General features: G+C 40.7%; 1 protein-coding gene across 1 annotated transcript in view; it reads right to left on the bottom strand.

Annotated features, from left to right (window-relative positions):
* ush2a (Usher syndrome 2A (autosomal recessive, mild)) overlaps positions 1-11,439 on the bottom strand; it is a 208,117-nt gene extending 196,678 nt beyond the window's left edge. The window contains exons 1-2 of the mRNA XM_053237605.1: positions 10,800-11,439; positions 8,761-8,926 (exon numbers count right to left, since the gene is read on the bottom strand). Coding sequence (XP_053093580.1) covers positions 8,761-8,926; positions 10,800-11,275 — 642 coding nt within the window. The 5' untranslated portion in view covers positions 11,276-11,439. The remainder of the gene's footprint in view (positions 1-8,760; positions 8,927-10,799) is intronic.
* Between the last annotated feature and the right edge of the window lie 781 nt (positions 11,440-12,220).

Here is a 12,220-nt window from a genome sequence, read left to right as displayed (position 1 = left end):
CTGATGCATGTTCCATATGTTTTTTTCTTTTTTTTTTTGGACAAATATGTCAAGCTTGTCCTCAGTAGTTTTAGAACACAGCTCAACAGGTTTATTCTTGAGCTTGAATGCATGTATCCGACTTCAGAAACAAACAAAAAAGGAAAATCAATTTAAACAAATAACATCTGGGTGATGTATTACATTGTGTAGGCTACATGCTATTACTCTTGCTGTTGTCTGATAATATTTATTCCTTCAATTCAATTTAATTTTATTTATATAGCGCATTGTCACAAAGCAGCTTTACAGAAATCCGGATATAATTTTAAAATTTAAATTTATCCCTATTTGCTCATTCGTGCATGTGGTGGATCCGGAGCCTACTCCTGGAACACTGGGTTTGAGGCGGGAATACACCCTGGATGGGACGCAGGGCACCCTGCTCACACACATACATTCACACTCACCTCAGAGCAAATTGTAGCCAGCAGCTACAGGCTTGTTTTTGGGAGGTGAGAGGAAACCGGAGAACCTGGAGAAAACTCATACTGACAATTTATCCAAGGTATGAAGAAGTCTCCAAATTGCTGCTAATTAGCATAACATATAGCATTTGAAGTGGCATGTCTGACATAGGGCTCCCAGATGCAATGAGTTTGGAGGCATGTACAAAAAAACTTGCTGAAATTCAGCAAACAAAGCCCTTACTGAAGTTGAATGAATGAATGATTATGAGCTAGTTCATGGTCACACAAGGCTCATGGATAAGGATAACAGAATGGAAACTCAAGTTCATTATTTATCTTTTGCCATGGCTCTTTTATTTTTGTCACATTGCAGTAATCAATGCATTTGGTTAACACAGAGTTATTCAAATCTCCAGATTATGACAAAGCCAAACTCCCACTAGTCCAGTGTGTTTCTTTGGATGCACACTGCTGCTAATGCATTTGAATAATCCGGCAATACATACTTATGCGTACTTTGCATGCATGCTTACTCTGTGAGAATTAAACTGTACTGGGTTAAGTCCAAAACAAGCTCCAATCAAAACGTCACTTACATGAAAGGTTAAAAATGAAAGATTTTAAAAAAAAAAAAACTAGGTTAGTTAAGTGCATGTAAAAGTTTTCCTGTGATGTCGCACACTTATGCTCTGTCATGTTTATGAGTGTAAGAAATGCAGCATTCTAAAGAAAAAAAAAAGACAAAGACAGCTTCATTGCTCATGTCTACGTTCATGACTTTAGAAGCCTAATGAACAAGCCGGAGGCGACAGTAACATTGAAAAAAGTATCTTTTTTAAAGAAAAATGCTGCATGGTGTTTCAACTTTTAAGTGTAATAATGCTCTAATTACAGTTTAGATTTCTAAGATTCGCTTTTTATTTATGCCGATTTGCACCACAAGGCCGTAAAGGATTATGTTTATAGAAGAAAGAAAATAAGAAGAAAGAAAATCGGCAATGACGAACAAAACCCTCCAAAGAAGGTCTGATCCTGATCACTGTTATTTACTGCCAGTAAAAAAGAGGATTTATAACTGGGCAACAGGCTGCACATGTACTGAATAAACTGCTATTTTTTTTTAGGAGCGCTGAAATATTTCATAAACAGTCATGTTTTAGCAAATGAATTACAGCCACTTGTCTTTATTTATGCAGTGTCCTGAGAGCTGCTCCTCTTCTTATGACTTTTCTGTACACTATACAAAATGCAGACACAGGGCCAGGGTGCCACGCTCAGCCCATCCGTCTCCTGACAGGCCTCAGATTGAGGACGGTGCCTGACACACTGCTGAGTTCATTCTGTCCACACACACACACACACCTCCACCACCACAACACATCCCTCCTGTGTGTTGTTTATGATGGTCTTCAAAAGGCAAAATGCTCTTCTGTTATAGATGAAGCTCCTTAAATAAGTGAAACGTCTTCAAGAAGTTCCGGTCGAGTCACCCTGACCTAATTGTGCGTCTTTCACCAGCAATAAGTACATGATAACCAGGCGAATGTTGGCCCATGGAATTAAACAAAGGGAGCGTAAACAGCGCCAACACATCTGCAGAACCCTGCTGCTCCGATGGCTATGTGCCTGTCCATCACGGCCAGAGAGACATAACGCGTCAGGAAGTTCCTCATATCAGCCTATGGCCAATTACCAGGTTTGCAAGAAGTCCATATTACTCAGTAGCGACCAGTCTGATTTATGTCTAATCACTGTAAATAATCATTATTTTATCACTTCAATTTAAAAACAAATAAAAGAAACTACCAATTTAGAGACATTGTACTTCCCAACGTCCAAACCTTCATCCTTCCCTCTGCTGTTAAAGTCAATTTTTGGAACTCATGGCAGCACACACTAATTTGCTGTCAACATTTTGGGGTGATTTATAAAGTGTCCATGGCCTTTCAGCTCCGGGCGCCCGCGGAGAGAGTGCCGGGGTAAGGTGGAAGCTCTTTTTTGCCTCTGTTCACCTTGCTTCACCTTCATGGATGCTGCCAATCAGTCTCCATCACTCTGGGTGAAATGAACCACTCTGAGAGGTCAGCTGACCCACGGCCAGAGTCCGAGAGAGCAGCCTGATGCTGGCGCTGATGTCTCCTGTGCCAGACCTGCAGTCTCCTACTTCGCCAAAGTTTACTCACAGAACATTAGCAGAACTTACAGTTCTTCGGTTGGAGTCACTGTGTATGATGTACAGCTAGACTATATCGCACTGAGTGGATTTTTAGGTTGCGTTTACTTCCACAGCTATTATCTGAATCATATAGCACGTACGTAATTCAAACAACAAACACCACTTTATGCTCTTTATATGATCTAGGCAACAGCTAGCATTGGGTTACAGTCTCCCTTTCAGGATTAATAATATATTAATAAATGGCAATCCGTCCTCCATAGTTGCATGAACAAACCACTTCAAGGCTTTTCTTACACTGCATGCTCTTTTCTTCGCCCCATTGACAGAATACTTGAGAAACAACGCAGCCAGCACTAATTCCTCCTCCCACCTCCCCATGATTCCAAGATTGCTCTGGCTGGAGGGGATTGGGCAATGGACTGGCTGGCCTACATTTCTTTGGGTAGGGGGAGAAGTTCACGCGAGGTGATGAGCCATGCACACATTCGGGGTAAGAGCTCAAGACTCAGGCAGCTCGTGGCCAAAACAAAACGTCCCCAGAGAACACACATCCACCACAGCGCACAATTATCAGATCGAAATGCCACAGCCAAGGTCTAGACCCTGGTGGAAGCTGTAATTGTGCATGAAAATATTCATTAACTTGTGGGATTCTCACACAAGTTTGAGTAGCCAAAAAAAAATAAAAAATCAGCAGCAGTCACAGGAGAACTGCATTACTGAAATATAGTATAACAAACTACTTCATCTGTACAAAAACACTTGCGCAATTGTTTTCATGACTTCGATAACAAGATTGGGCCCAAACAGGAAATACGTGACTTGAGAGACAGCTGGAACAGTCACAGTAATGACAGTAAAGTGGTTCAGAAAGAGTGCTTAGATTAACGTTGGTCTTTTGTCTGTTTAGTTGAGCATCTTATATTAATTAGATTAAAAGGCTTGTTGAAAAAGCAGGTAAATTTTGTCAATGACTAACAAGACAAATCCATAGTCCATACAAGTCCATAATGTAATTTAATTAAATTATTTTTCTTTCATCCTACTAATAAACATTTGTGCAGGTTGAGGAATAAAATAGACTAATGTTTTTCCAGTACTTTGTAGAGCAACAACATGATAAAAATAAAGGACCCAAGATATTGGTTCAGACTACATCAAGGGGGCTGGGAAGTGTGTGTGTGTGTGTGTGTGTGTGTGCGTGTGTGTGTGTGTGTGTGTGTGTGGGTGTGTGGGTGTGGGGGGGTGGTATTTGTCAGGGAGAGATAGGGTTTAGACCTACTAAATTAAGTTTAAGCAGGTTATATATTAGAGTATTGTTTTTTTTAAGAGTATAGTATTTTTTTAGTGGGCAATAAATATAAATACTATCTAGGAGCTTCTTTTAGTTTTAAAGCGAAAGCCAGCAGCCAGGCGCCAACACTCAGCACTGCACTATGTTTTCACATTGTATCCAAATCCAAGAGCTGAAAAGTGAGATCAGACATAACAAGGCCTGGCTAACACGACATACAAGATGTTGGCTGGTGATGATCATGACTTCACTCGTAACACTATCAAGGAGCTCTGTTACATCAAAACGAGCCTTAACCTCTGTGACCTAAACCATGGTGTATTCTGTTACGACAAGCTACATGCTGTACCTATTAATGTAGCGATGCTAGTTTACCAACACCATCTCTGCCGGGGGCTGCGATAAACACACTGTCTTCTATCTAAACTTTACGTCTTACATCACCTTTCCAACCTGCTAGAGTTCGTCAACTAACATCCAGGCTGACGCGAGCTAACGGACGTACCGAGAAGAAAACATATCTTTAATACCATTCTTCCTTTCCCATGTGAAATCCCAAGCCAGTCTTGACTTGCTTGATCTCAATTACAGCCCATATCCGCAGAAAGGAGGACGGCTGCCGACAAGTTACGCTCCAAAACAATCGGCTGAAGCTCACTGTCACTTCTTGTTGTCATCTGAAGGGGCCGCATGAAAGTGATATCATTCTTCTCTTCTCCTCACTTCACTCCTCATCTCATTATAATCACCAGGGACAAGCACCTGCAGATCAGCTCCTCTGTTCTTCCTCCTTTCCCAGACCCCTCCCTTCTAAACACTATAATGTATTCCTTTTGAGTGTTTTTCCCCAGCTCTCTGCTATGCCTTTAAGCTCCCTCTGACTACAGAAACTTCGAGAGGAACCTTCTAGATAAGACAGTGGCCTGACAACTATCTACCTGCTTGATTTGGACCAAAAACTAACTGGCTAAGAAGAGAATGGATACAGACACAACCAAAGGATTAGGTTAGTATACTAGAGATGATAGGATCAATCGTTTATAGATTGGAATTGGTCTATATATGATCAGCTGATATTCTTTTATCTGGCTGATACGCAAGCCGATCAACGATAAGTATGTGAGCCAAATTTTGCTACATGTGCTGGAGGGAAAATAAAAAACCAATGAAGTGAGTCATGCAGTCTGGCAGTTTTTTGCACAATATCTGTCTCTGTCTCATGGGGAACCAAAGCAAAGAAATCTAACACTCCTAACCTGATAACATTTAACAGTACATCATGCAACCAAGTGCAGCAAGTATTAAAAGCTAGCAGCACTAGCAAAGGCAGATAATACAACTGTGAGATTGCAGTATGCCTACTTTTAAGTTCATTGCAACTATAATTTAACTTGCTACTATTTTTTAATAATACTTAAAAAATTAAAACATGTAGCTTTTGGTCATAGCAGCTTAACGTGAGTTCCTGCAATTGCTTTAATTTGCAATTAATCAATTTTTTCCCCCAATTTGGCCATCAACTCCCACTGACGACCCAATTCTCCCATATTACATGACTATGAACTGGCTAACACGTGCTTCCTCCGAGAAAAAAACGTGAAGCCAGACACCACTACTGCTCACTGCTGCTCATGGTGCGTCAAAGGACAGCGTTACACACTCAGAGGAAAGTGCTATCTATCCTCTTCCGCATACATGAGATCACAGGCGCCTGTGATTGGCCAACGTTGGTTTGATTGAAGGAGGAGTAACACAAAGCCAGCCAAATCTTTCTGAACTGTTGCTCCTGCTGCGTCACAAGGCAGTGCAACACTCTCAGAGGAAGGCGCTATCTACCCTCTTCCGCATACATGAGGTCACGGAAGCCTGCGATTGGCTAGTGTTGCTCTGATTGATAGGGAAAAGAGAGTTTCATGCAAATTTGCTCTCTAGACTCCAGGGCACAAATGACTGTGGCATTGTCAGGGTTCACACAATCTCACAATCTCCCGACAATAGGGCAAATGTTTAGCATTAAACCATTTTAAACCATGTTTGATGTCTCTACCTAAGCAGACAAGTGTCACTGTATTCGGCTCCCACCTAAGATCAGAATCAGCACTGGCTGATAATTAGGACTGCTACAAATACTCAATTATGATAGACTTCTCAATTAGAACTATAAAACTATTGAGTATTTTTTTCTTAGTAATGATACTTTTACTTAAGTAACTCCTTTTGATACTCTAACCACCTCTGACAATAACAAGTGTAAGTTATTATGTTATTGTTATTATGAAAATGCAAATGTTTTTTATGGCATTGCAACATTAAGTCCTGAATTCTGTTTTCATTAATGGATGATTTTAATTTAACTTTAATTTAGCCATTAATTTATCAGTCAAATTATTCAATAAAGATTTAATTTAATTTAAGTTATTTTAAACTGAGATTAAGAATGTGCTTTTTTAATTTCCCTGTCTTCCTTACAGTAAGAAACAGTAAAGATTCAGATACTATGGTATTTTTATTCAGGAAAGCCATGCAATATAAAATATTATCTTTGTTAATTAATTTTTTTAGTTAATTTTGTATATACATTCACAGTTCAATTTAAATACACCTGTACATATGTACACTTGCACATTCATGCAGTTATCTAATCTGTCAATCATGTGGCAGCAGCACAATGCAAAAAAATCATGCAGATACAGGTCAAGAGCTTCAGTTAATGTTCACATCCAAACACTGAACCTTGACGTGGATGAGACAACAGCAGAATGGGTTCCATTCCTGTCAGCCAACCTGGGCAGCTGAAGATTCGAATAAAAAAATCACCTTTTTCCAGTCTTCAACTGTCCAGTTTTGTGAGTCTGTGCCCATGATAGCCTCAGATTCTTGTTCTTGGCTGATGAGTGGAACCTGATGTGGTCTTCTGCTGTTGTATCCACCTCAAGGTTTGATGTGTTGTGCATCCTGAGATGCTTTTCTGCTCAACACAGTTGCAAAGAGTGATTATTTGAGTTACTCTAGACTTCCTGTCAGCTCAGACCAGTCTGGTCATTCTCTTCTGATCTCTCTCATCAGCGAGGTGTTTCAGCCTGCAGACCCTCCATACTCAGGATGTTTTCTGTTTTTCGCACCATTCTGTGTAAACTCCAGAGACTGTTGTGTTTGGAATTCCCAGGAGATCAGCAGTTTCTGAAATACTCAAACCAGCCCATCTGGCACCAACAACCAAGCCACGGTTAAAGTCACAGAGATCACAGTTCCCCATTCTGATATTTGATGTAAACATCAACTGAAGGTCTTGACCTGTATCTGCATGACTTTATGCATTCAGGTGTTCCTATTAAAGTGACCGGTGAGTGTACATTATACATCATAAAAAAAACCAGTAATTGTTGGGAACTTATTTTTCACTAAAAAGTCAGAATTTTGTGATAAAACAAAGTATATTTACATAGCACTTGTCTATTGTCTGTACAAGTAGGTTTTTAGGCGCCATATGATATCGACTACTTGATTATTAATCAAAGAAAATGGGCAACTAATCGATTATCAAGATAATCGATAGTGACAGGCATACTGATAATCGGTATCAGCCTCACAAAATGCTGATTTCACACCTAGTACATAAAATAATGTCTACATGCAATTTTATTAAAGCTACAGCCACAGAAAAGACATCAGCATCAGCACAGCAGTAATTCACTACAAAATGTCAATACTGAATTGTGGTCTAAATCTGACTGCACATAGGGCACCACATAGAGTAAATGCCTGAAAATAGGCCCATTTTCTCCATGTCATATGCTAGTTAGACTGAAGATGAAAGTCCAACTGGGCAGCTAAGAGCCTAAGACATGGCTGACACCCAGCAGGGAAGTTATTACCTATGAATTGTGGGTAGGATCCTATTATCATAATAATGTTTTCGGTCCCAGAAGTCAGCCCGCTATTCATAATCAGAACGACTGCAATTTAAAGCCACAATAATCACTGCTATTGAAAGATAATACTCTCTGCAGACAGACCTCTCTGTTCGCTTACAATGCTGATGATGTCCCAATCTCTCCCATCCCTTTTCTCCCCTTTCATTTACCAACACATAGATACTGCCACTCACTTACAATGCCGAACAGCGCAAGGGCTCTAAGACTCATGGGCCTGTCTATGCAAAGAAATGCAAGACGCATAAAAAAGGTTTCTGAAGCTGATTAAGAAACATCACAGTGCATTTAAATCATTTCTTCCCCGCCAATGACCTGGAATTGCATCAGAATAAAATCAAAGGAAATTACCTTTCCGCTAAACAAAAACGTTATCGTGATACACACGGCGGATCCCCATGAACTTGGTTATAAAGTGATCTGTTGGGTTGCAGTAATATGTATGCAGGGAAGGGCGGTGAAAGAAGGCTGCTCTCTCGTTCCTTGCCCTCTATGCCCCTGCAGCTGTGAGAAAACAGATGTTTACCCCTGTAATTAACGCCTTCCATTCATGCATCTTATCCGGGTCGGAAATCTGTTGTGACATGGGTTCAGCGTGAACCTGCTGCGGGTTTTCTGATGCGATATTAATATCAATATCTTCTGCTGGCTAATTACTGAGAATATGGATGGACGAGGATTAGTGCCCGCCACAGCCGCCTTGTAGATGAGGTCTGATTATAGCAGGTTATGGCATTTGATAGCTTTTGGGCCTGTGCCAAAAAGATTCATCAGCTCTGCCACAAACGGTGTGATGTACCTCAGTATATAGTGGTGAGTTCAGAAATTTGTCATCGCTCCCTTGGATAAATTTCATGACCTGGCAACCAGTCAGTGGAAACAGCACAGTGTAAACATAAATCCTACCTGTAAGGCCATGTGTGTCCAGTGGCCTTTTCTGATGTGGCCTGCAGTGCTTATGGTTATGGAGAAGTTTTGGCCACTCTGAACACCGTAGTGGAACTGGACGTCCATTTCTGAAACAGTCAGTAGAAACACCAGCCGGTCCGTGCTCCTCTTCTCAAACACAGTCCTGTCCATGGAGAAGATGAGCATTTGGAATAAATAATTAAAGAAACAAATAAATGGTTCCTAATCCATGAGCTGTGGATACATTGCTATAACAAACCTTGGGCCTGCCTTTTGAAGGGCGTTATAAATATCTGATGAACAAACTTGCTTACGAAAGTCATATATTCTCATCAATGTCCTGAAGATGTAAGACACCTTATTTTACAAATTACATTTTGAGGCAAAAGACAGATTGAGGCAGATTAATGGAATCATGAACAAACTTCCAAGCTTTTACATGATAGGCTTTACGTTATTAAATAATTAGAGTTTTGTATTATGAAGTATCAATATGAGGCAGCATACAGACTCAAATTCTAGCTTTCAGTTCCCTGACTAATGCGCTGCTGTTCTGAAATGCCAGATTTAGCACCCAGATTCAATTCAATTTGCCCTTGATGGAGCAACCTGATGATAACAATAAGTTAAAATCATGACTGTCTGGTGAGAATGAATGTGATATGGCAACCTAAGGCCCACAGCTGATGCTTTGTTCTGTACCTGACATAAAGAGGTTGCATTGGGCATGAGTAAACAATCAATAGAGCTCTGAAGACCTGCTATAATCCTACAGCAGCATTTTACTAGGAAATGCCTTTGTGTCTGAAATGGGCATCGCTCTGACTTTTATGCACCTTATATCAATACATTCCATTTGCCTTTTCTTGTTACTTTGAAAACCTCCTCATTTACTGTCAAATGAAATCCCATTACTACCATTTTATGGGGGAAACAGGAGCGTTTACGAACACGGGCCACCACATCCAATAAATCATAACGCAACGTGTTTGCGTTCAAGTCGGGTCCGGCCCTTGAGTGCCAGCCACCTCACCTGCAAGCCACACTTTCCTGCATGCTCTACTTGCAATTAGGCCGAGCTTCTCCGCTGGGAAAATGCCAGCACTTTAGCATTCACTAAGGCGAGCTCTTCTAAAGCAAGTCGTCGTGCTGCATATTTTTATGTCATGTTACTGAAGCGAGTGCTCCAGTTGATATTAAACAGAGTCCCATTAATTCACTAAGAGAAGAATTAATCAACATGTACGCTTGTTGTCACAGCCACTGCCACTTCAGGGTGAGAATTCTAGGCTCTCTCGCACCAGGTGAACCGACTCAATTATTTATTTTCACGATACCGCATGCCTGTGACTTGTCTCCCTTTTCATCCTCTACACTTGATCTAAAATGTCCAAGCAGTAGTTGTTCTTCATGAGTCTCTTTCTCCCTCTGTCCTTTCATCCTATCACTCACTTTCAACTATATCATTTTCTAGGCCGTGAAAAAACAAAGTGGCCTTTGAGATGATACTCCTTTTTTCCCCTTGCCAGAGCTCAGAAAACACGGCAGCAATTTCGTTTCATTGATCTAAAACTGGCCACAGCTGGTCTTGTTTGGGGCAGCGTAGGGGGGGAAATGAGGAGCTTTTTCCCTCCCAACATGACAAGACAGCATATTACAAATTAAATTCAAACCAACTCCTCACAGAGTGACTTATAAGCACCAGCATGTGGTCTGTTGTTTTCAGGTGCACGTGTAATATAGTTCCACAACCTTGGAGTATTTGCTGATATTTTCAGGTTTATCCATTTCTAGCTTTTGGCACACAGGAAAGGACACGAGGGAAAAAAGGCTATTCTGTTGGTAAAACAAATGACTAAGCTTCTACGGATTTGGTTCAAATTCAAAACCTCTCTTAACATCCTAAGTTAAGAGAGTCAGTGAAGAGAATCTGATCTGATCTATTAGCTAAGATATTAGTTCTAAAGTGACAGCAAATGCTTTGTGTTGAACATGTTAGGTGCTTAAGTGAAAGTTCGAGCAACGGGCCTACTTACATTACAGAGGCTTCTTCAAGTTTCAGCCAAACTGTTATGGTAAATGATCCTGCTTGTCCCAGGTTTGGAGCAGAGTGAGAAGCCAAGCAGGCACTCTGGTTTCGAAACACGAAGCTAACAGATCCTGTCTCTGAGCCCGGGCGCAAATCCTGGCTCTCACCTGTCAGGCATGCGTCCACATGCAAGTCAAGTAGGTTGGTATGGCGCGGTGTGGATGAGCGATACGGGCACTCCTGGATGCAGAACTGCTGGGAGCAGGTGAGGAGGTCATCCTGAGTACGGGCAGTCTGGCAGAAGGTGCTGCGCTCTGGAATGCCACACGTTGCCTCACTTGGTGCCACACTAACAGATTTGTAGGCTGCGATATTCTCCAGCCTGGGGAAGGAGCCCTGACCTCCCACGGGGCTGAGGGTGGCAATCACACCCAGGATGTACAGGAATAACATTGTCCCTTTGTACCTAAGGAACCAAACCATGCTTGGCAGTGAAAAGTATCTCAGCGTTAAATAAATAATGAACGGTCATTCTTGAAAAGACATTTTCTTCCTTTTTTTTTCCTTGAGAAAGGTAAGGTAGCTTAATTGCGATGTCAAAAAGGAGGCCAAAGCCCTCACATGATAGCTAGGATTTGGTCCAGCTTCAGTCTCTCTGGAAGACCTACAGAGCAAAACAGAAATTAGATGAGTAACTTTTCAAAACAGGCCATCACATTTCAGAATCTAGCCCCAGGCTGCAAGAAGAAGCATCACAATTACAGAAGCATGTGATAAAAATCACAGTGAATTACCTAAATGAAGCGCTGTACAGGTGGTCAAATTGAGACATAAAAATTTGCATAACTTCTGCATTTTAAATACGTCTACCTTGAAATAAATGTGTACAACAAAGCCAATTTCCTGTGCTGAGAAGATGTGTTTTAAAGGTACAATAAGTGAAAAAATAGGCCTATAACAGTTTAATGGGAGAGGTTATATAAGATTTGAATTTTTTGTTTTACCCATTAATACCACTCTAACATTCAACTGCTTGGAAGGCAAGTCACATCTCTATAAACATACAACTTTTCCTCATAATGATTAAGAAAGAGATATTGGGGGTGTGTCTATACAATGACTGACAAACATTCTGGACCTGTTTCAAAAATATTTATTTAGTTATTTATAGCTATGTAATACGCTTGTTCTGAGGCAATGGCTTATTTTTTAATAAACATTTCTACGTAATTTTCTACATTATGTGTACTAGTATACAATGAAAACTATTGACTATTGCACCTTTAAAAGGCCCGAGCATCAAGGATTCCAGCGCGAGCTAATCATTCCCAAACACGTTCAACTATTATACACTTTAAAACACATGTGCAGAAGGAATTACATCACAATTCAGCTAGTATACACTTTAAAACACACGCGCAGAAGGTA

This window comes from Pangasianodon hypophthalmus, chromosome 10, assembly GCF_027358585.1.
Source record: "Pangasianodon hypophthalmus isolate fPanHyp1 chromosome 10, fPanHyp1.pri, whole genome shotgun sequence".
Taxonomy (NCBI): Eukaryota; Metazoa; Chordata; class Actinopteri; order Siluriformes; family Pangasiidae; genus Pangasianodon; species Pangasianodon hypophthalmus.
The sequence above is the reverse complement of the archived record's forward strand: the minus strand, read 5'-3'. Positions and strand labels throughout refer to the sequence as shown.